This window comes from Macrobrachium nipponense, chromosome 35 (assembly GCF_015104395.2).
Source record: "Macrobrachium nipponense isolate FS-2020 chromosome 35, ASM1510439v2, whole genome shotgun sequence".
In the NCBI taxonomy this organism is placed as follows: Eukaryota; Metazoa; Arthropoda; class Malacostraca; order Decapoda; family Palaemonidae; genus Macrobrachium; species Macrobrachium nipponense.
In genome coordinates, this window is record NC_061096.1 from 30,477,386 (window position 1) to 30,502,197 (window position 24,812).

General features: G+C 34.7%; 2 protein-coding genes across 2 annotated transcripts in view; one reads left to right on the top strand and one right to left on the bottom strand.

The window, feature by feature from the left end:
- LOC135208544 (juvenile hormone esterase-like) overlaps positions 1 to 12,578 on the top strand; it is a 13,097-nt gene extending 519 nt beyond the window's left edge. The window contains exons 2-13 of the mRNA XM_064240848.1: positions 1,878 to 2,107; positions 2,580 to 2,702; positions 4,892 to 5,045; positions 5,891 to 6,005; positions 6,806 to 6,876; positions 7,344 to 7,440; positions 8,205 to 8,298; positions 8,675 to 8,825; positions 9,503 to 9,678; positions 10,003 to 10,156; positions 10,529 to 10,655; positions 11,530 to 12,578. Of these exons, the coding sequence (XP_064096918.1) occupies positions 1,878 to 2,107; positions 2,580 to 2,702; positions 4,892 to 5,045; positions 5,891 to 6,005; positions 6,806 to 6,876; positions 7,344 to 7,440; positions 8,205 to 8,298; positions 8,675 to 8,825; positions 9,503 to 9,678; positions 10,003 to 10,156; positions 10,529 to 10,655; positions 11,530 to 11,707 (1,670 nt within the window). The 3' untranslated portion in view covers positions 11,708 to 12,578. The remainder of the gene's footprint in view (positions 1 to 1,877; positions 2,108 to 2,579; positions 2,703 to 4,891; positions 5,046 to 5,890; positions 6,006 to 6,805; positions 6,877 to 7,343; positions 7,441 to 8,204; positions 8,299 to 8,674; positions 8,826 to 9,502; positions 9,679 to 10,002; positions 10,157 to 10,528; positions 10,656 to 11,529) is intronic.
- A 1,178-nt stretch (positions 12,579 to 13,756) lies between these two features.
- LOC135208545 (venom carboxylesterase-6-like) lies at positions 13,757 to 24,582 on the bottom strand. Its single transcript, XM_064240849.1, has 13 exons — positions 24,510 to 24,582; positions 22,383 to 22,618; positions 21,837 to 21,959; positions 20,837 to 20,990; positions 20,089 to 20,203; positions 19,261 to 19,331; positions 17,913 to 18,009; positions 17,450 to 17,543; positions 16,884 to 17,034; positions 16,488 to 16,663; positions 16,051 to 16,204; positions 15,629 to 15,755; positions 13,757 to 14,960 (listed from the first exon to the last, which is right to left on the bottom strand). The coding sequence occupies exons 1-13, from the start codon at positions 24,577 to 24,579 to the stop codon at positions 14,783 to 14,785; spliced, it is 1,746 nt and encodes a 581-aa protein (XP_064096919.1). The 5' UTR covers positions 24,580 to 24,582; the 3' UTR covers positions 13,757 to 14,782.
- Positions 24,583 to 24,812: the final 230 nt, after the last annotated feature.

Genomic DNA, 24,812 nt, shown 5'->3' on the forward strand with positions numbered 1-24,812 from the left:
ACGTACATACATGCACATATGCACATGCATACACTATAATATATATATATATATATATTATCTAATAATATATATGTATATATAACTATATATATAATATAGATATCTATATATATATCATATATATGTATATATATATATATAGGATATATATATATTCTATATATATATATAGCTATGAGGTATGATCACATACATCCATTCAGGAAAATCGCAGACAACCACATCAGAAGAAACATTTATTTGAGACGTTTCGCACATACAATGTGCATCTTCAGTCTGTTGAGATAAAAACATGTACATATCAACATTAAATAAGAGCAGGATTCTGTCAATTTTACGTTAATTTTAGTCTTGTATTTTTTTTTACTATATTGAGAATCCTGCTCTTATTTAATGTTAATATGTATGTGTTTTTTTTTTTATCTGACTGACTGAAGATGCACATTGTATGTGCGAAACGTCTCAAATAAATGTTTCTTCTGATGTGGTTGTCTGCGATTTCCTGAATGGATATATATATATATATATATATATATATATATATATATATATATATATATAATAAATATATATATATATATATAATATATATATATATATATATAGTGTATACACGAGTGTACGTATGTACTACGTATACACACTTTCATGTTACCTGTGTATCACGAGAAGAAAAGAGAGAAAAAGGATGAGTCACGAGTTGTCTTCATCAGTGAGACGTTTATATCCTTGCAACTTGCAAAGGCACGCCATTAAATAAACGGGTTCGTGATATATTTTGAGGGAAACGACTTCACTGATAACTGGCTTGTCATCGTTATTCGAATGTTGGCACAAAGTATTGCCTTTGACGTATTTCTGTTAATTTTCGGTTAAACGTGACTTTTTTTTCTCTCTCTATTTCTCTAACCACAATCCTTATCATTTATGTATTCTTTAACCAGAAACGTCATTTCTCTCTCTCTCTCTCTCTCTCTCTCTCTCTCTCTCTCTCTCTCTCTCTCTCTTCTTTGGATCTGGACAGCAAACCAGTGAAACACGTATCTCATATTCGTTTTTTTATTTTTTCTTACAAAAGAACAGGAAATTGCGTTGTTTTCATTCTTTTATTAGTCAGTGTCGTCTTGGTTTTATGAATTTGATTTACTTTTGTGATTCTGTCACAAAGACTATTTTTCTTAATTGTCTGTAACTTCAATTCCCATGATCGGATGCTATAGATCTAGTGAGGGGGATATTTTCTTAATTGTCTGTAACTTCAATTCCCATGATACGGTATTGCTATAGAAGTGAGGTGGATTTACTAATTACTTCATCAAAGAGCATTGCCTCATACCAGATTCTGTTCTTTTTCACTTTTTTTTTTTCATATTGTTTCCATCTCAGTATCTTTTCTGCATGTTAAACGGCAGATTGTCAACTGGTAGTTTTGCATGTTTCTCTGTTTGTATTTATAATGCAGTCACTAAGGTAACCATCCACATTTTGCTGAATAGTATTAGAAACTGATGAAGTTTTTGCATACATGCTTACTGAAGAGATAAGTTAAGGATTGTCAATTGAGCCATTAATTGTGATGAACATATTTTTTTTGAGAAGTTTTATGAAAATGTACTGTTATATTTCATCTCGAAAACTATGATGCGTCCTTACCTTCCTTTATTTTATAGGGTTGAATGACTTAAGGATCTCTGGTAGCTTGCTATAATCAAGGACCTCAGCTCTAACGCTTCCAACATTAGAAGATAATATAACAGTTGCTACAGCTATTTATACAATCCTGGAGACTCGAATTAAATATGCTCATAATGTAGGGTTCTTCTACTTCTCGTACATGGGGTCCTTTGATTGAAGTGTTTGCTATTCTCTTCCAGTGTACAGCATCCTTTTATTGTGCCTGGCGGCGCCTGTCGTCACGACTACTGGCTCATCCCATACAGTACTTGAGGAGGCGGAAAGAATTTACAGCGAAGGTGAACATGTCACTGTGGAAGTTGCTCAAGGAAAGATCGTCGGACAAGTGAAAACCCAGTCTGGTTACTCGTACCTTTCTTTCCAAGGGATTCCCTTCGCTAAGCCACCAACGGGAAAGAGGAGGTTCAAGGTAAATCTAAGATTAGGTCAGCACAGGTGAACTGTTATATCTTATTATGTCAGGGACTGATAGGGATGGTGTTCTCAGGACATACATCTGAACTGACTCACTCCAGGATGATATCTTTATTGTAAGGGTTCGTCTTTTTAATCTTAGCTAGATTTCCCATTAATACAATTAAAACCTTCGTGTTCATTTCATTCTTAGATTAAATAATGTATGTATGTATATATATATATATATATATATATATATATATATATATATATAGATATAAAGATATATCTATATCTATATATATAGATTATCTATATATCTATATATATCTATATATATATATATATATATATATATATATATATATATATATATATATATATATATTATGATTCGTGTAATTATATGGCCATAAAGAGTAAATTCAATGATCAAGAACATCTGCTTACGGTTTCCTAATAGTCTTTTCGATGCGCATGCACAGGATCCTGAACCGTCCGATCCGTGGGGTGGATATCTCTATGCCACAGCTGCCACACCACCCTGCCCTCAGCTTGTCTTCATGGGCAATGAAGATTGTCTTTACCTCAACATATACTCTCCGCTTGTAAGTCTTACCTATAAATTATTGGTGTTTTGCTGTCGTTGTTGTGTTTGCTGTATGCTCGAATTTGACTGACGGTACATCTCACAACTTGCGTCCTTCAGATATACCGTGTACTCAGAGTATAAATGAGTTGCCGTCTCACAACTCTTCATTTTTAATGACAATAATAAGGTAGTTTTTTCATTTTCCACTGTTCTGCCCCACTTCAGTTCAAGGTCTTTCAGTGATGAACGTTTCTCTAAACGATGTAAACATTCAGGTAATACTTGACATATTATTTTTTCCTGCTTTTTAATAATTTTCACTACAAGTTTTGACAAGTAGCAATTTGGAAGTGCAAGCATGGTTGACAGCGACACTAATTTTCCTTTACCTATATAAATTGTCTGTTTATTATCATATTTCAGAGATCCTGGCATGAATTAAAACTTTAATAACTTTCTTTCCTTCTGTTAACCATTGCTGTTTATATATTGCTCCATTAACTCTGAGACAATTAATGTTGTTGAAATTTATAGTGAATTATTGTTCAGACTACATGGGAACTATGTATTGAGTGTTGTAATGACTGATTACATGTCGATCAAAAGAAATCAATTCTGGAGAAAATAAGATTTCAGTGATCATACGGTTTTATTTTGACAAGTAGTCTCTGGAAAATCCCATGCAAATGTATTTTCCAATTACCATCAACATTGTGTCTACTTTTTAATGGACGCATGTTAAAGATGCTAGCGTTGTTTTTAGAGAATTTTAGAGATCGTAGCTTCTCCAGTTTAAATTTTTTCCAATTATAAAAGATCTCTTATCGGGGTAATATTTTGCAATAGAAGAGTTGTTAAATTCAAATTCAAATTAAAATCTGTATTCATATAAAGTTCCATATAATTACATGATTTACGTATATTTTTAGAATTATAGAGACAAAACCTTACTCAAACAGGTAAATTAATGTGGAGGAAAATGACAGACTTTAAGAGCACATTTTGAAGATGATTGTAAGAGATATTCAGCTCGATTTCAGATTTTCCAAAAGCAAATGAAAGCAGAGTTTTCCCTCGTGGGTGGGTGTGAGCGGGTGTGATTGTGCGTGTTGCTCTTTAATGCGTCATCAGCGGGACGAGTGAAAACAAATCAGTCCGGTATGTTTGTACCCTGTATGTTCATTTGTAATTTGTACTCATGTTGTTTGTGTAAGTGAGGGCAACGAAGGGGTGTTTCAAGATGAAATGACTTCCCATGGCTTGTCTGAGTAATTCTGTGGCAGATGAAACTGAAATTGAAAGACGCCCCCCACCCCCTTAGTAGCGGATGAGAATGTAAAATGACGACATCTTACTTAAACATTGTGTTACAATGAACGCATTTTATTTGGTTATATATATATATATATATATATATATATATATATATATATATATATATATATATATAGTATATATAGTATATATATATATATATATATATATATATATATATATTATATAAATATTTTTTTTTTATTGGGGTCAAAGGATAACGAGTGCAAATACGGACCCTCATCTTTAGGGCAGATTGCGGACGAATAGCAATGGCGTATGTGCAACTGTCAAACGCTTTATACTTTCGGTCAAATCGGAATAGCATCAGATGCAAAAAATGTTTCATTACTCAAACACCTTAACGTAACCTCGCTTGGTGTTTGAGTAATGAAGTATTTTTGTCTTCCTATCGCATGTACACGAATTGTGCGATTTTTTTTTTTTTTTAACGCAGTGTGATCGTTGCCGTGGCTATGTGAGATTACAGTTAACGTGTTTATATTCATGTTCTCTTGCAGAGTTGTGGATCAAATGTGCTTTGCTTATTCACTTGACCTTTGTGTTGCTAAATTCAAAATCTGTAGTATATATATTTATAATTTATATAGTGTGTTTTATATATAAATGAACATATGCTCTATTTCATTGACATCAGTAGATTCCAGGTTTGTTTGTTAAAAACATATTTTTGTTTTTGTTTTGGTTACAGTTATATGCTTCGATTATTTAAAGAGAAATGTAAAGCGGTCAATGAAATATAGTGATAACTTGCTTTCCTTGAGTAAAGATAAAAAGTTCTGTCATTCATCATTGTTTTATTAACGAACAAACCTCTCTTCAATTACCATGTTGACACGAGTTTTAACAACTTTCCTCCTTCACTTACAGAACAGCATCGATGGGCAGAACCCTTTGCCAGTGATGTTCTTCATTCACGGCGGCGCCTTTGTTGTAGGCGGCGCTAGTTCCTACCGGGGAGTTCATCCTCTCTTGAGACATGGAGTCATCTTGGTTACAATCGACTACCGACTTGGAGTCTTAGGTGGGCTTTTAATGTAGATGCGTTGACTTACTTTCAACGTGTTGGCTTTTAATTCCTGTTATTATTCATTCTTGCTGGCACGCGACTTCTACTTTTTATTTTAAGATATAAAAATAACTCTTCTTGACTTTCAACCTTGAAGCTAGACCTCCTCAACTCGTCTTCCCCAGCGACAGGGGCTCGTGCGCATAATAAGTGGCCTCCCAAGCTTTAGCAGATATAATATGCTATTCTTTTCTCATCACTGAAGGGACATGACTTGACCAGACCTGACTAGACTCACTACCATAAGTTTTACAAACCGCTTTCTGAGACAGGGTCTTTTTTTTTCTTTCTTTTTTTTTAGGTTACTTCCTTCTGTTATGTACATTTTATTGTGTATTGTTGTTTGTTTGAAGATACACCTTTTATAAACCGAACAAAAATACTTGTCTCATACTATTTATTTTCAGTTTTTCAAAAAAAGAAAGTCATGTTATATATTATGACATGTAGCACTCGCGCAATAGTTTTTCATTGTCTTTTGGGCATTGAAATGCAGGCAAAAACAACAGGTATGAATATGTGTACATTAATCTTTGCTGAATGCTTAGCATTATTTATTTTCCAATGGTAAGAACAATTTCATACATATATCTAAAAGAAAGAAGACACCTGAAAAGTCTGGATATCTCGTGTTTAAATTAAAGGAAAGTGCATCGTTGTCAAGGTACAAACTTGTCCATTTATCGAGTATACATAAAATGTAGAGTGTTTACCATGCCAAGATGTTAAGATCTAATTGCCAAAGATAGCTTGATGCTGTAATTATCAATCGTTTTCATAGCTTCTTCAAATGTTCACAGGGTTCCTTTCTACCGAAGACGACGCTGCTCCTGGTAACATGGGCATGAAAGACCAGACGCTTGCCCTCCGCTGGGTTAACGAGAACATTGAGGCTTTCGGTGGCGACAGGAAGAGGTCAGTCTTTTAGACAAACAGTAAAACCACAATTTATAAAAAGTTGAAAAATCCTAGGACATTTTCAAGACAACGAAATTGTGTGAATTTTTACTCCTTTCTTCAAAATTGGGTTTTAATTGCTTTCAGTACAGTTTAGTATTAAGATGTCACCCTCGTAGATCTGTGTTACATTTTTTTTTCAATGCGATGTCTGATTTTCGATATTGAACTGTCACCTTCAGAAATCTGTTATAAAGTTTTGAATGGTGATATGTGATTTCTTAATTGTAGTGAAAATTATTATCATATGCTAACGAAGTCTACAGCAGTGAGTTTTGTAATTTTTTTTCAACTCTAAATTTTCTGCGGAATTTTTTTTTTGTTTAATTAGCCAGATAGTATCAAGAATTATGTCATGACTGTCATGTATATCCAAAGGGTGATATCTAAGCTTTAATTGAATTGAAGACAAAGCATTTAAACTTAGTTTTTAATAATTAACAAGAACGAAGTCTCTACCAAATTTGACCAAATTTTTCGAGATCAAAAGACAAGTAATTCAAAATTTAGTGGGAATTATAATCTAAGTTTTGATGTTACCCTTCAAGTCCTAATCTGACCTACTGGATCCTCGCCACAGTCTGGTGTACCTCAAAGTAGTTAACCCCCAATGAAAGGATAGTCGTATTTGCCACATATAACCAAGCAGCAATGTTCTTTCTATTATTTTAAAGTTAAAGCAGTGCAATCTAGTGTTTTCCCAACAGAATTTTCAGAAATGAAAGGACTTACAGGCGACTGTTTTCATTCTTTCACAGGATCACCATTTTTGGAGAGAGCGCCGGAGCTGCTTCGGTCCATTATCAGCTCTTATCACCGTCATCAGCTGGTACGTTAAACAATAATGCACTATGATGATGCTACTTTTCTTTTCAAGGAGTAAATCCTTCAACGGCAATATAAGTGAAAATATTGATTAATGAAAGTAGTAATCTAGACTGTAAATAAAAGTGACAAATGATCAATTAGTGATGGATTATAAACTAGCTTTACAGCTACATGTGAAATGTCTGCTTTATGCGTACTCGTATAACTGCATCCCTTGAGTTAGAAAGCTGTTGAATTATACTATGGATAGCTTTGTATCTCTAAAGGGCAATGCTGTCATTTTGGAGATGTTGGTATTGATAGTGTACTTTGACCTTCTCGGTGAATTATAGTTTTGCTCTTTAGCCTTCAGGGCCAAATTGTCTCCAAATTTCTTTTCTTCCCTACTTTAATGATCTATGGCAAGTTTCGGTACCAGTTTATGTCAGATACCTATTCGTTCAGTTTATTTTATTTTTTTTTTCAAAGGTCTCTTCAGCGGTGCTATTATGCAAAGCGGATCTGCATTTGCCCCATGGAGTAGAGGAAGGAACTTCAGGAGGGCTGCTGAGGACATTGCAAAGAGGTACGTCAATGTGCTTATGGGACTTCAATAGGAAACTAAGCTTAACTAAGCTTATGGGACTCCAATAAGAAACTAAGCTTAACTAAGCTTATGGGACTACAATAGGAAACTAAGCATATGGGACTTCGTGCCATTTTAGAAATTCTATATAAGGAAAATGTGAGACGCAACAATTGCTTGAATAAGTGCAATGCTGCTTTCGAAATGGCGTTAATTTTTTTTTCTGCTGTAACACATTGCTTCACCGTTTATTATCTATTTCATACTATGAATTTCTTTGTTTAATTAATTAAAAAACATAATTTTTCTGTTAATTAACCAACCAATAATGTAACCAACAAAAACTTCTTTCAGTTTTCTTCTGAATTTCTTTGTTAATTAACACAATAATGAACCAAACAAAAACTTCTTTCAGTTTTCTTCTGAAGATTGAAAAAGAAACCCACAAAATCACTGTGTAACGTGTTTACTTCTAAGTATTTGTGTGGAGTAAAATTAAATGTAAATACTTAGAAGTAAACACGTTACACAGTGATTTTGTGTTTTTTTTTCAATTAACACAATAATTTTAAATGAAAGAGTAACATTGTCATTAAGCTGACTAGTTAATATTGTCAGTTTTGTGATTTTCTGTCATCTCCAAATCAACCATAAATTGCAGCCTAACTGCATAGGTCATAAACTTAATTTTGTTTTGACTATCTATGTGACTTCAGTCCATAAGCATTACATTGTAAGAATTAAAGTTTCGTTTATGGCTGCAGCTTTCACTGTCCAACTGAGTCCAGCGATGAGATGATTGCATGTCTGCAAGAACCATACTTCAGACTTATTGATGAGATGTACGCGCAGTTCATTGTAAGTAACCTAACAGTAATTTAATCTTTTGAACTACAAGAAGTTAGAAGATGCCTGTATAACACGTATTTCAGTTTCTTCACTTTTATGTTTATCTAAAAGTACTGGCTTCGTATAAGGAATACTGTATTTTTTAGTAATTCTTTAAATCATGCATTCTGTGCAGTGCAAGTTGTTTACCTGCAACGGACAAAACCTGAATTCAAAGGGCCGAAATTCTAAAATAAGGGGATATAACTATTTTGTAAGCGAAGGAAACCTTTGGAAATATGACCGATTCAATCATTTGTCAGTTGGGACATCTTTGAGGGAATGGTGGAAGAAAAACAGGAAAACTTTCTTCGTATTATCACTAATTTTTTTCTCTCCCTTTCAGGATTTCAATTTCCAGCCCTTCTATTTCGCTCCTCGTGTGGATGGAGATTTCATTCCTGCCGACCCCGTTCAGCTAGTCAAGGAGGGGCGATACCATCACGTGCCCATCATGATGGGCATCAACAGAGATGAAGGATCCCTGGTTTCAGGAGGTATTATGATCCCAGGGAAGAAACAACAGCAATAACAGTGAAAACAACAACAATGGTGCATTCATGACAGCAACAACGTAACAACAGTACATTCATCTCTTTGATCGTTTTAAGTCTTATTTTTTCACACATAGTCGTTTTTGTTCTGCGGAAGTTCGACTACAAGTTGAACTACCATATTTAGTTTGCTAAATAAGAGTGTGTGCATATTACGGTTAATGAGTAATAACAGGCAATTTTTGATAAGGCTTACTTATTGCGCAAATTAGTTTTATGAAATGATAGGTCTAATAAGCTCTCGATGCAGTGAAATGTTGACCGTCAATTATTCTGTTTGTTTCTCGAGCCTCAGTGCAAACCATTGACCCTTTGGAAGACAAGACAAAGCCAGTTCTTTTCGTTATTCAAGGTTGTTTTGGCTTAATCTAGATCTTGGTTTTGACGAAATAAAGATCATTCAGTATGTGGAAATGCAGGTATTTAGAGAATTTTATTTGTAAATTCGCCTATTTCAGTTTCTTCAAGTACTTTAAAGTGAGGATTTCAATTGTTTTTATTGTTTTGTTGCTGTTTCGTTTCGCTCTTACTGTTGTCATAATCTGCAATGCTGATATAATATCGAACACTTATTATTGTTATTGTAAACTGGTACGGATAATCATTGTTTTACTTTTCAGAAATGTACTGGGATAAAGCTATAATCAAAGAACTGGTGAAACATTTCGACAAATATGGACCTCCTAGCTTGGAACTCCACCCTGATGAAGACCCCATCAACACTTCTACAGTCGTATACGATTACTATCTCGGAGGCGTCAATTTTGAGTATAAAAATGCTGACAATGCAACAAAGGTAACGCCTGGAAAGGTTTTATATATATATATATATATATATATATATATATATATATATGAATATATATTATATATATATATATATATATATATATATTATATATATAATATATATATATAACCATAATAGCTTTTCGAGTTCTTGCTACACTTATTCACTACAGTTTAATATAACTTGAAAAACCCACTTCCAATATAATGTTCTAATGGTGCCAGATTACCCGACATAAGTATCCATTCCTTTTATTCACTAATGTGACTCTTTGTCCGAAATAGCTATACGGCGACCGACTATTCAACATGTACTCTTTGTCCGAAGTAGCTATACGGCGACCGACTATTCAACATGCCACTTGACTGGCTGACGCAAATGATGGGAGATGATGATGAGGTTTACAGGTGGGAACTCAGACACAAGGGTGAAAACAGCGTTCTTAACTTCTTCCCGGGGCTGGATGACAGCCTGAGATCTCGATGTAAGTTTTTAAAAACTTATTTGATTTTTTATTTTAGTTTGGTCTCCTTCACTGAACATATTGTCTCTGTTCATTAGGAAGATAGTTCCTCTCTCTCTCTCTCTCTCTCTCTCTCTCTCTCTCTCTCTCTCTCTCTCTCTCTCTGAAAGATTAAAGGAATTTAGTTTACGTTGCGCTGTTAAGAGAACAATGTGAAGACAAGCAGTATCATTAAGTAAAAGAGTCAAATGAAATGTGTGAACAAGCGAAAGTATAAATAGAGTAATGCGATTAATTAAGTAAATTTTAAGTCTCCCAGTAAGTTCTTGTAACAGTAAAGATTGATGCAATATAAAAGAAAAAGAAGAACTAACCCAACTTCTCCTTCTCCAGGGATTTGCCATGGAGATGAACTGAATTACATTTTCCATCCTGGGTTCTTCGGTACTCCGTCCACTGCAGAAGACGTACTCGTTAGTGAATTGTACTTGAAGATGTGGACAAACTTCGCCAAAACGAGGTGAGCATTCCCGCGTTTTAGTTCCTTTCAGTAATTTTATTCTGAGTTTGAATGAGTTATTTTGTCGGCTTGATGAGTAGTATCACTTGATTGTATTGACGCAGTTGCATAGTGGATTTGTACTGCCGGTCGTGACAGTTGATGCACGAACTATTTTTATGCTACTTGTTAAGTTGGTAGTCAGTAATTAAAAAGGCTTTGTGCCAGCACGGGTCCTTGCCCAAAGACGACTCGTTAGAGTGGTCAGATATTACGGTCAAGATGTCACGAAACATACCCCATTGCATCATCAACTCTGCCTAATTGCCTGGCATGTCCTGCACATGATATTTTTTGTGTATGTTTAGTTTAAACTTAAAGCTGTGAGATATATTCAGAAGCAGTTTTTTTACTAGAGGCCTATGTCTGCTATCAGTTTATATATTCATAAAAGTGATATGTGTCCCTTTAAATTATTAGTCCATCGAGTTTTCCTAATGGATATCCGGCAACAGTATAACAAAGCAGTAATCGTTAAGGACACCAATATCAAAATTGGTTAGAATTTAACCATTGAAGGTTGAAATGATAATTTTTTGTGTGTAATGCATGACATTGGGTTTTGAATATTCGGCATATGAGGTATTAAAAAGCCTAATATTTAACTTACGACGGAGTACATCTCGTATGAAATTGGATCATGCATTTAATTCATCATTAATTGAATACATCTGACATCCGTTTATAAGGGACTGGAATAGCAACAAACAGTAAGAGTAAAAAAGCTCTGTCGGCTTGGTAAAAGATTGCTAAAAATGGAAACACACGGCAAACATTTTTCAGTACGTCTCAAGTCTGGAGTACAAATAGTTTTTCATGTTTTTCTCCAATTCAGGAACCCCACACCTGACGACTCCTTGGGATTCACTTGGGAGAAGACCAATGGGAAAGACATGAGGAAACTGATACTAACATCAGAGCTTCCTCTGCAGATGGAAGAGGACGCCAGAGCCGTGGACAGAGCCTTCTGGGAGTCCCTTCCCCTGAGAATAAATGCGCTGTTGAAAACTTGATTCAGTGATTCGATTGAATGCTTTAGCCATATATATATATATATATATATATATATATATATATACATATATATATATATATATATATATATATATATATATATATATATATATATAGGCGGCATAGCATCTGTGATCAGTACTTGTTGAAAATAATTTATTGCACTCCTAGAGCTCTATGATTGAGCGGAGAGATTTTATGTCCTCTCATATGGCGCTTTTTTGTTAACCTGGAAATCGAAATTGGCTCAGGGGCTGTCTTCATTACAAGGTTTAGTTGCTTAAGGTAATGCTACTACTGCTTTTAAACCCCTTCATTGATCAAACTTTGATCAATTCTTTGTGCTTATTTATTGACATTTGTCTGTATAGTTATGCATTCTTTTTCTTTCTCAGGGAAATTTCAAATCAATAATGTATTATTTGATAAAAGGGCTGTAACAACAAAGTTATTTAAAATAACTTAACTCCGATATGCTGATTAAAAAGTTTATCCCAGTTGGATCATAAATTGTGAGGGCAGGTAGGAGTGTCCTCAGAATTTTAGTACCTTCAACATTAAACTGAGGAGGGCATAAGATCATTGGCTACGTCATGCTCTTCATCTGTCAGGTAGGACGAACAGTATAAATATGAATAAAAATGTATAATAAAAAAATGAAAGAAAATACTGTTAAAACAATCGGGCAGCTGTATTTAATATTATCGGGTCCTTGACCTGTGCTATCAGCAGAAACATCTTGGAAATAACGAGGTGATATTTTTTCCCTCGAAAGAAAATCCAGAGATATTTGCATCAGAGCTAATTGTGTCATTTGCTTTGTGAAAATGTATTTCATTTAGAACTGTGTAATTGATAAAATGGTTTAAGGATTAATGTTTTCACTGAACCGCCAGCAATAATCGTAGTAACAATATAGAAGAAAATCCCAGGTATTTGGGAACTGTGTATATTGATATACGTTGTACAATATTTACAAAAGGCTTTCGAGAGTCCCACTCGTCTCTTTTGGTTAAGCAAATTCTGGAGGTCTTTATCAGACATCTTCCTTTCAAACGTGGGAGGTCAACGCAAAGCCGCCTAAATCTCAACCAGCCAACCGAACACCAGGCCTGCTAAGCTCTGTTTTCAATCCGAAAACTTGAAAAGTAACTTGTCCAGAAAAAGAATTTTGGAAACTCAGGGTGTCAACAAATGATAATAGTATAACCTCTTAGATTTTATGCAGCGGGTCTTATACAAGCTGATTATTTTGATATAATGACAAGTTCTCCCATATACCCAACATCGATCAATAATGACACTAGTAATGTCAATGTACAAATCTTACAGATGTTGTTACAGTTACAGCGATGACAGCAAGATGCAAGTGTTTTACTGTAAGGTACTTGTCAGTTCAAGAAAAAAAAAGGCAACAGATGAGAATGACTTTACTTGAAAAAACGAAGAAGTCGAGACTTTGAAATATACGCAAGTAGCTTCTAACAATAGGACTGCTGTAGTTCATACCATTTTGTTTTTGTCGGCCAGATGCACATTTTGAAATGTGTTGTAGGCTTATAGATTAAGTAGGGTTGTAATAATCAATAACTACAGTCAAAAAGCCATACAATGACATTTTGTTGCATTATTGAAGACACCAGAAAAGAGTCAAACATCAATATCTATCGGAAATAGTGAATGCTACTCTAAAAAAACACTTATTGTTTCATGATATGGTAATATTTCCCACTTTTAGTCATCAATGACATCTCCAGAAGCTTTGATATAGATGACAAAAGAAATGGAATAAGATTGCTATTATTAAAAACCATCGACTTTAGATTATCGATGAATTGATAAGTGTTACTTAGATTTTATGGCTTTGATAAGATTTTCGAAAAGTTTCATCACCTCAGATCTATTTTTGTGCAGTGATTCAAAAGTAGGCGGCTGAAATGAATTGCAGGCAAATTTCATAAAAAAGTAATGTTGCCTAATTCGACATTAGCTTAGCAACCAGGTCGTTTTTCTAAGAGGAGGACAAATTAAAAGGAAAATCAGGGAAGTAAAATTGAATGTTCTTTATTGTCAGCATCGTTTACAGAATTCGTCATTGATTTCGGCAGTAAATCATGACAAAAAATCCAACGTAGTACAAATAATTAAGTGGATATAAATATTAATTTTTTTTACTTATCATATAGTCTTATTTGTAAACTGTGCACGTAAGTAACTCTTGGGTCTGCGTATATAAACGACGCGGACAGCGTAATTTTCTTAAGAAATATTTCCAGTGCTATGGAAATTGCTTTAATTATTTTTTAATCCATTTAACTCCTGAGGATTCGACATGAAACTTGAAATTGAAGGTTTACTGATAATGCAAGAAATGAGCAAAATAGGGCTGGCATTGAATAAGTCCAAGTAAAATAAATTAATTATGCTCAACTATTTTAGTGAATAGGCCTTTAAACTTGAAATACACTAATTTGAAGTTAGTGTGACACTGGTAAGAAAAAAAAATTATTGCAGAATTTGAAATATCAAAATCCTCTGAAAGATTTTTACCGCCCCATTACCGATCAAGAACAGCCATGTTTTGACATCAGAAAATGATCACTCAGGCCCCAAATGAGCAAGAAAAATGACAGTGACATGTTTGGGTGATAGAATGAAGATAAGCTTGAGTTATCTTATTCTGAGGGCTTCTTAAGAAGAATCGCAAAGTTAACCTGGAAGAAATATATGCTTTAGAAAATGTGGGGAGAAAGGCGTATTTCCCTGGTGAGACTCATTTGCTTCCAGAACTTGAAATCACTGGGAGTCAACAATCGGCTGGGGTGCCAGTTTGAAACTTGAGTGCTGTCGTAATGTTTCCATGGTTTTTGCATATAATAGAATTTAAATTTTCTTGTATCATTATGGTTCGGGCATTTTCATACATACAATGTCAAATGGACTTAATATTTAGTAAAATGTAACCGTTATTTGGGATGTTATCTATAAATGGTTTCTATAAACTGACATGAATAATACGTAGGGGAATTGAGTTTCAAAGAAAGCAAAGTGAGCATCTGGAACAAAATTTTCAGTTATGCCTTCATGAGATCATTAATTCTTAAAGGAAGGGACTCCCAGAAGGCTCTGTCTATTGCGTTTATATCAGTTTCCATTTGAAGAGGAAGCTCTGCTTTTATTAATAGTTTCTTCAAGTCATTCCTGTTTGTTTTTTCCCAGATGAATCCCAGGGACCCATCAGGTGTTGGGTTTCTGAAAAAAAAAAAAATTAACAAGAATTTTATTTAGGTTTTCATTTGATAAAGGAAGATGATCATTTGACAGAGGAGCTCTGTAAAAATAAGTTAAGCATATCTTAGTTTTACCAGACCAAGCTGATTAACAGCTCTCCTATGTAGGGCTGGCCCGAAGGATTAGATATTTTTACGTGGCTAGGAACCAATTGGTCATCTAGCAACAGTACCTACAGCTTATTGTGGGATCCGAACCACACTTATTCGAGAAATGAATTTCTATCACCAAAAATAAATTTCGCGTTGGCCGAGCCGGGATTCGAACTTCGTACCACCGGATTGCCAGCCGAGCGCGAAAACCACTCGTCCAGCGAGGAAATAGGAGCTCTGTAGATTCTCAGTACTTTAGATTCTCAGTACTTTAGATTCTCAGTACTTATCCATAGTACAATTTCTAGAAAATGTTGGTTATTATCATTGGTCGATAGTAATTTCAAGTGCTGTGTGAATGAAGACATATTATTTATTTAATATTTCATTGGGTTTTCATAACGGTTCTGTTATGAGAACACGTTTCAACTGCAAGTTTCATCGCTATTAGAAATAGCCCGTGTCACTGGGGTCTTTATTAGCACTAGACTCATAGAAGTACATAAAAAAATTCTCAGTTCCATTTTCATAACTTACCTCGTCTTGGCAAAGTTAGTCCACAGTGTAGTATATAGATCACTGACCAGCATATCCTCTTCGGTAGTTGGTGTTCCGAATATACTAGGATGGAAGAAGTAAGACAGGTCATCGCCATGGCAAATATCTGAGGAGATAAAGATTATTTTTGTATTTTTCTGTTGATATTAGTACTGACTGCACTGTCCTTTGTTATCCAAAGGAATTTGTTAGTATTTGCGTATTCAGACCCCTATTCATTTTTATACAATTCGATCGCGCAAAAAGTGCTGAATATAATTGAAAGAATTTAAGAGTTTATAGATTAAAAAGCAATTAGAAAATGGAACATTTCTCCAGTAAGGGTCTTTTACTAAAAAACAAAATAAAACCCATTTATGTAACACCACCGTTAAACCTGAAGGGTGATAAAGTGAGCTTACATGGATCAGAGAGAGTTCTATTTATAAACGGGAGAAAGTTTATGATGCTATGTTGACCCCTGTGTCTAAGTTCCCATCTGTAGACTTCATCTTGCTCATCTAAAAGTTGCGTCAACCAATCGACTGGTATTCCAAAGAGCCTGTCAGTATACAACTGAAAATTGGAAAACAGGTTATTCATTATATGATGGGAAAGAAACTCTCCGTGTGTATTATCTAACTGGCAAGTTTGCTTTTGACAGACACCAAAATTTTCATAACTAATGGATTTGGGTAGAATTCCAAATAATTACTTGATTCGCTGTGAAAACATACTGAAGGAAAATGAAAGATACACGTCAACGAAAGATCGTATCGTGTAAATTCAGGAATATGAGGAATATCAGCTACGGTAAATGACACTTGATGCCAGTTACTAAATTCCAAGCAGAAGTTACCTTAGTTACGTTTCCAAGATCTTCATATTCGAAGTTGAGGCCTCCGAGGTAGTAGTTATAGACTGCAGTGGATGTATTTAATGGGTCTTCGTCGTCATAAAGCTCTAGGCTAGCGGGCCCATTCTTAGGGAAGTCCTCAATCAAAACTTTGATTATTGCTCTGTCCCAGTACATTTCTAAGCGAAGGAGAAAGAGCTACGATAGATTCTGTTTACCTGTGTTTCTTGCATATTGTCTAATCTTGGCAAGGTCTGCCGGAGTAATACGGGTATTATCGGGAGATGGTTTCAGGCGCTTCAATTATTCAGCAGTTCGTCAAGTTGTCATATAATTTCTGATAAGCATGGAATTAGCGCCTGAAATCCTGTTTATCTAAATTTTGCCATCCCTCCATACCTTGTGAAAGTAATGCTCCTTCATCTCTGTTGCTTCCCATCATCATCGGTACGTGATGATATCTTCCTTCCTTCACCAGTGTGACTGGTTCTCCTGGAATGTAGTCTCCATCAACTCGAGGGGCAAAGACAAATGGCTGGAAATTGAATTCCTAAGGAAAACGCAGAAATAGCGTATATAAGTAAAACGTTAATGGTTGAGAAAACCTCTAAACACTAAATATGTTGATTATCCGTCTTCAAAATTCAAGGAAGCAGTGGTCTATATAGAAGTTCTAGTGTACATATTGGGTTTAAGCCAAAGTCATATTCCATACATTCTTCCTTAATGTATAATGCTTTGGTAACATGTGCTAGGCTTCTTTCCACTTTAAAGGTAAGACAAAATAGGTTTCATCGTGGAATATTGTAAGTTCTAGTTAAATATAATTTTCGTAAGTTGGAAAGTTATCGAACGTCACTAAGATTCTTAGTATGACTCCGTCTAGAAATACAGATGAAACTTTCTAACACTGTAGGAAGAACTTATATAATAATAGCTCTAGTTTTACTCGGCCAGATACTCACAATGAACTCAGCGTATTGCTCATCAATGAGATGAGCATCCTTTCCTTGCAAGCAAGCAATCATCTCGTCACTAGATGTAGTCGGGCAGCTGAACCTAAGCGATAAATATAAATGAAAAGTTAATGTCAAATGGTAAATGAAACAGACTTGAGATCACGACCAATAGATAACCAGAAGTTGAAATGTGAATGATAGATTAAAAGGAAAAACAAAAATATTTTTATCTGGGTTAATTGTTGTCTGTGAATTTGAAATTTAATGGGGTTTTAGACAAACATGAACGACCAAATGACAGCTGGTGTACCAGGCAGATAAACACAAGTCTAGTAAATTTTTTAAATGTCGATTTGACTCGAAACGAAAATGATTACCTTTAGGGACGAAGCAGAAAATATCTAACGGAAAATAAAAAGTCATTGATATCAGCAACATTTGAGTTTAAAAGGCCGTTTGGTGGACGTACCTTCCTCCAATCTGTTCCGCCACTCTCTTGAAATCCCTGCCTCTACTCCAAGGAGCAAGTGCTGATCCACTCTGCATGATAGCTCCGCTGAACAGACCTAATTGGATTGGGATATTTTTCGTTTGTTATTGTTCTCCATGCTCTAATTTTATTATTGTTTCAAGGTATAAAAGCAAACTGAAAGATAACAGTAGCTGACATCTAATCGTATACCATCTTTTGAAAATGCTTTTTACCTTCAATTGTGTTCAGCTCACTTGTCAAAAATAGGAAAAATGAGACGGATTTAATGATTAAGAATATGGCATTACTTAATGCCATCTTTAGAAAATGCTTTTTTCTTAAAATTGTGTTCAGCTCAATTGTCAAAAATAGGAAAAATGAGACAGATTTAATGATTAAGAATATGGCATTACTTAATACTGGTTGACCATGTTTCCTAGAATTGTTTACGGATTTCTGGTAGAATTTTGGAAAGTCTCCTATGGACACTAAATTGAATTATAATTTCACAACAAACAGGTTGTTCCATAGAATGTGTTAACCCTTTCGGTTCTCAGTAATTTTTGACGCATGAGATTGGTAGCCCAAATACTATTTCACCCTGGTGTGACCCATCACAATTGACAAAATTCACTGGCTATTTCTACAGCGTTATAATGGGTTTTCACGAAACTAGTCTATTTTTGAAAGTGCTCGTAATATTCTTCCATTGCAAGCCTGTTCTTTTACTGATTAATTGCGAAGGTAAAATTCAGAGGCAAAGAATGTCAGTCACGTGCAGGTCAGAGCACTAAATTGAACCCAGGAAAACCTCGCTGAAAATACACACAAATCAAGTTAACTCCAATCTCACTCTCACCATCATCCCGGGTTTCTAGACTTAAACATTCCAGCGTTCACTGTATGGAATGTTATGACACACAACACACACACACACACACACACACACACACACATATATATATATATATATATATATATATATATATAATATGTAAATTTATATATATAAAATGTATACATATATGTAATTATTACAAATATATTCATATATATTTAAATATAGGTATAAATGTTAATCTATCTCTACAACACTATTTATGATCGTAGTCTATTTTCTTATTCTCTGATAGCAGATTATTATTCATCTTAAAGAATCTAATGCAAATATTTTAAAATGCGATATTTAGGAAGCAAATATCCAGTAAAAAAGAAAGAAAGAAAGAAATATGGCTTTCCTCCTCTTAGCATTAATTCATATAATTGTTTTCAATTTGATTCATCTCTCCACAGTCAAGGCCGGTGCATGGAAAATGCAGTTAACCGATTACATATACTAACTAACCAGCGGATGACGGTGTTAGTAGATGATAATGGACTGAGGCAGCGCCAGCACTCTCTCCGAAGATGGTAATTCTGAAAAACGAAATATGAGATTATTAAAAAAAAAAAAAAGAAAAACAAAACAAAAAAAAAAAAAAACAACGGCTGTAAACTGAAGCTCATGAGTACTTTCAAGAACGAAGGAAAATAAGACTATTCCACTAGAAGAGATTGCGGCAGAATAAACTTAAGAGGTAGATATCATAAGCATATAGTAAATTAAAATTTAAAAAAGTAGGAAGGCGAACACTGAAAGTGTAAATGAAAGATATATATTATATATATATATATATATATATATATATATATATATATGTATATATATATATATATATATATATATATATATATATATATATACATATATACACATATATAAATATATATATAATATATAATATATATATATATATATATATATATATATATATATATATATATGATATATATATATATATATTATATATATATATATATATGTATGTGTACTGTTGGAGTTATATTTACAAGCAGTGTTGCCGCCTAGTTTGTCATTTTCCTCTCATCGCAGATTTTAGAATTTTGAAACGAGTTTTAAAAAGTTTTATCTTTACTAAAACTTTCGGCCTTGAATTTTGATCTATGACTTTGGCATTCTTGTATGGTATAATTATTGCTCTTTTGTAATAACGGTTTTATTTTAATTTTTCTTATGTCTGTGTTACAGTTAATAGAATATTTACTTCACGGGCGCGAGTGAATCGCGGTTTGGCCCTAGAGGGAGCCACCTGAATAATGAATGAGTACTGACCTACCGACGTCTCCGCCAAAGGCCGCAATATTTTCATTGACCCACCGGAGGGCGAGGGCCTGGTCCTTTAGCGCCAAGTTTCCCGGTGCTGCTGAATCCTCGGTGGAAAGGAATCCTGCAAAGATGTAGAGGTAAATATTAATTTTTTTTTTCATTTTTAAGATTGATGTAAATTACCCCGTGATTATGACAGCAAAACTCTTTGCTAGTAAAGACCATATTCATCTGTAAACAACAGTCTAATATAAATTTGACAGTGCCAGTTCATATTGAACATTAAATGAATCCGCAACTTCTTGTCTATCGAATAACTATAGCTTGAGCTTAAGAATAACACTAGTCATTAATTTATACTGAAATAAGCACAAAATAATCAATCAGTGATAAAAGCTAACCATAGTATTGTTTATAAAGATACTAGCGTATCAGATGCCACACGCATTAAGTGGTAAAAACCCACGAGGCGTAACAGACGTTCTTTGTAGCATATCAACTATGGCATGGCGTGCCGAGTTCCAGAGACTAAGTTTTAACTATCACGGGTAATTTTTTTTATGCCCATTATGCTATTGTATTTATATATCAGAAATGATGTGAGCACAACATCAACACTTTGCTGTGGCCCCGTAGTCCAATCCCGGTGGGGTTTAAGTTTAAAAAGAACAAGGAATAATTTTTAATACTACATTACAAGGATAATCGGTCAATTATAGGGCATGTGGATAGGGCTGGAACCCTTTGCCATTACCTAAGACTCCAAGCCGGTAATTCGTTGTGACTACGATGACGTCATGCCGCAACAGAGAGTGAACTCCGCTGTATTGGTTTGACCATCCAAGGTAGTAGCCACCGCCGTGGATGAAAAACATGACGGGTAGTGGTTCCAGTCTACCTATGCTGTCCTTTGATGAGGGGAAAAAATCATATGGATTTGAGCGTACTATTGCCTTTTGATCGTGGAAAAGGTTTGACGAACCTGAATATAAAAAGTATATGGATGTGAATGTAAACATTATATAAAGTCCATAAAATGAAAAGACCGAGTCACTCGTTCTTCTTAGAAGCGAACAATATTTTTTTCTACAATCGATCATGCAAATACTTCACATGGTGATTAACATGATTTCGTGGCACTGGACACCGCCGCAATTGAAAAGATGAGCAAATTGCAACGATTAATTGAATTATTTATTACCATGAAGGTTAGCTGCGCGAAAACTTTTACATTTGTTTTAGTATTTCTCGCATGGCGACGATATAATTTATAATGTTCATTTATGCATACTTCTGGGATGATCAGATCGGAAATTTATCGTGAATCACCTCTACAGTTCGTACCATTTCAAAAAACTACTTGAAATTTTGATAGTAAGTTATCCTCGTCTTTCAGTTTTAAGACGCTGTTATGAAACCTCATTTAGAGGGCAAAAGTAAAATATTGGTAACCACGTGCAGCCTTTATCTACGGGATATAATTTATTTGCACTCACTACTTATAGAAAATTAAAGGTTAGATTGATTGTGAAAAAAAATAGATTCAATAATACATATAAATTCAATTGTAAAAGTGTTTCCATCAGTAATGAGTTTTGGCTGAATTATAATTTTATTTACTTTTTTTTTCTCATAGTTAAAGTCACGCTTCCCTTTCCATCCAAATTAAGTGAGCTAGTGAAAGCGTAGGCTTTTATATGATTGAATTCTTATTATAGCCGACGTTCAATTATACTGTTCAGTTTCAGACTCACAGGCGGTGTGTAGATATTCAGGAAGAGGCAGTCCTCCTGCCCCATGACGACAAATTGAGGGCATTTCGGAGGAGTTAGTGTGGCATTTAGGTCGCCCTCCCAGGGATCTGATGGTTCAGGATCCTGAAAGAAATCTAATGATAATGAGTTATGAATAATATGTAGTATTTGCCTATGAATGTCCTCATCGTCAGTATTTACAGATATATAGTTGTCACTCAAATATCAAAACTGATAGGCTCTACAGCTTTCAACATTGTTATGGTTAAACGGATCCATGATAGCAACGACAAATTTGTATAAGTAAACCCTTTGCGTATTTTTTAAAATTTTCAAGGCGTCATAGGAAAAATGATAATTATTATAATTCAGATGAACCCTTTTCATATGGAACAAGGCCAGACGGGCCATTGACTTGGAATTCAAGTTCCCAAGGAATATGGTGTTCATTGGGAAGAAGCAAGGGGAGGTAAAGGGCAATTCAGAAAGAAGAGATCACACGCATTAAAAAAAGCCTTTTGGTAATGAAGTACAGTCTCTTGATACCTTGAACCTTCTCTCTCCAGTCGGAGGCTTAGCGTAAGGAATACTTTGAAAGGAATGGTATATGTAATCGGACTGGATCCTTTCTTGGCCGACAATCCTTCCTTGGGCAACTTCCACCACCACTAGGTCGCCAACGTCGTAGAGCTTCTTCTCGTCCCCCTCCTCCAGATGCTCTAACGGCGTGAAAGTGGCTGCCGTCAAGGCAGAAGCCGCGCAGAGAATTAGGATGAGACGCACTGCGAAAATGCGAATATTTTTATACGTCTGTAATCCATTTCATGTGTATGTGCTTGCGATCAGTTTGGCGTGATCAGTAATGCAATATAAGTTTATTAAGTAGCCGCTATTAGTTAACTAAATGTCAGACTTCATATGTAACAAACTTCCTTTAATCAATCGTAATTGTTCAGAAATTGTGTTAATAATAAGAACGTTCCACTTTATAATGACTTATAATCGAAAAATGGGACTCGTGATCTTGTAGCACGTAATGTGTAAAATTGTTAGTACCTACTCCTCTGCAAGATGATGATGCACCGTATTAATAAGTAATTTATTCTTCAATTTGCACTTGAGCTTTGCGAAGTCATTCTTTCTCTACCTACTATTGCTTCACATGTGCATAGTAATCTGTTCCAACCGTTTTCTAAGTTTTCAGAAGAAATGAGAGAGAGAGAGAGAGAGAGAGAGAGAGAGAACGATCACCCCGAGTCACTTTACTCATACAGACAGTAGACAAAGTTGCAGCAGTTGATAAATGCATCAAGGGCTTTTACCTTTTCTTCATTGTTTTATGACCTTATTCGGATAAGTACACTGCATAATACACTGCATGATACACCAGAAACTTCCCGAACTTAATTCTATACCTTTTCATGCAATTTGCTGTACTTTTAAAAGGAAATTAGTCTTTTCTCTTTGTGCAACTCGGTGGCTACGTAGCTACTTGTAGCAGAAAGTAGTAACTATTAAATTGCGAGGTATATTCGATCTGCCTATGTTAATTGCAAGAGAGTCCTAGCAACAAAATCACAGTGAGGAAGGTTGTATTTTTTAGAATTTCATCCAAATTTCCTTTTGCGTCAGTGCAAAGGATAACCGGGCAAAAGGGTAATCATATCGACACACGCACACACACACACACACTATTCAGACAGTATGAACGATCTCTGCACCGATTTCAGTCTGAACAAAGATTTTGTCTCGAGAAAACTTGGTAACCTGGTCGTGACAGATTCCCGTTGAGATCGTTCAGACCACGAAACTCCGCCCACTTTTGCATTCAGACAAGCCCATACACAATGTTTTGTGTGAATGATACAGACAATCGTTCATGCAATCGTTCAGTGTATGGGGCCCTTTACCTTTCAAATATACGATTTTTCCTCCCCAAGAAGAATGTTTTGTTTCTCGGGTAATGATGGATGTTCCATTGGCGTAACCAAAATAAAAATACAACTACAAATGTATAGTTAAACAAGTAAATACGAGAGGGATCAGGATATCTTTTCATGGTATGGTCTCCTTGACAAGTGTAAGTGATATGGCAAAACCTTTCTTATGGCTGTTGGGCACTGTATTCTGTTAAATGAAGTTCTATCACGAACCATCCATTGCTGTAGGCATGACAATGGAAACAGAAATAACAGGATGGGATAACTTTTATTGATTGTTTGTGTCGCCTGCATTAAACTCGATAACCACTGTTAACAATTTATCTGTCGATCTACTGTATTTAGAGGATGTACTTTTGCCAAGAACATCTCCTAACAGTTTCATCTTCCAACGCACCGCTTCGGAAACGATTTTATGTTGTAACAAGGTAAAAATTCATCGTCACAAGAAATTTATGGGGAATTCTTCAAATCATCTTTAATGTTCTCTCGCATATATTATATATACTATATATATATTATATATATATATATATATATATATATATTATATATATATATAATATATATGTATATATATATATATATATATATAAATTCATACATACATACATACATACATACATACATACATACATATAACATGATAAGAAGACATCAGGGATGTGACGCGTTAATGTAACCTTGCCCATTCAACGAAAGTAAGTCGACGAGGAAACATTAATTTACTTACTGATCTGCGGGTGTCGGAAAATACCATGATGTACCTCAAAGAATTGCAGCTGTTTAAATATTCCAGCCATGGAGATTTTCATGTTTGTTATCAAAGACTACATATGATTATTTTCACGAGTAAAATAAAAAATCAGCAAATTCATATGCGTATATCTTCAGAAAAAAACTTGTTTATGTTAGCATGAAAAAAAAAATCGTATTTATGCTCTTTTCTATAATTTTATCAGTTTCATGGTTATTTTCAGCTGTGTTGATTCAGATTCTCACGTAATCAATCAACTTATTTGTGAAATGTGCTTGG

Excerpts from the sequence above, each read along its gene's own strand:
- LOC135208545 (XM_064240849.1), bottom strand. The coding sequence starts at position 24,579 with ATGGCTGGAATATTTAAACAGCTGCAATTCTTTGAGGTACATCATGGT. Across the intron at positions 15,756-16,050 it reads TAGAACTCTCTCTGATCCAT|ATATTTGCCATGGCGATGAC; the intron begins GTAAGCTCACTT and ends TTATCTCCTCAG. Across the intron at positions 14,961-15,628 it reads ACTAACTTTGCCAAGACGAG|AAACCCAACACCTGATGGGT; the intron begins GTAAGTTATGAA and ends TTTTTTTTTCAG.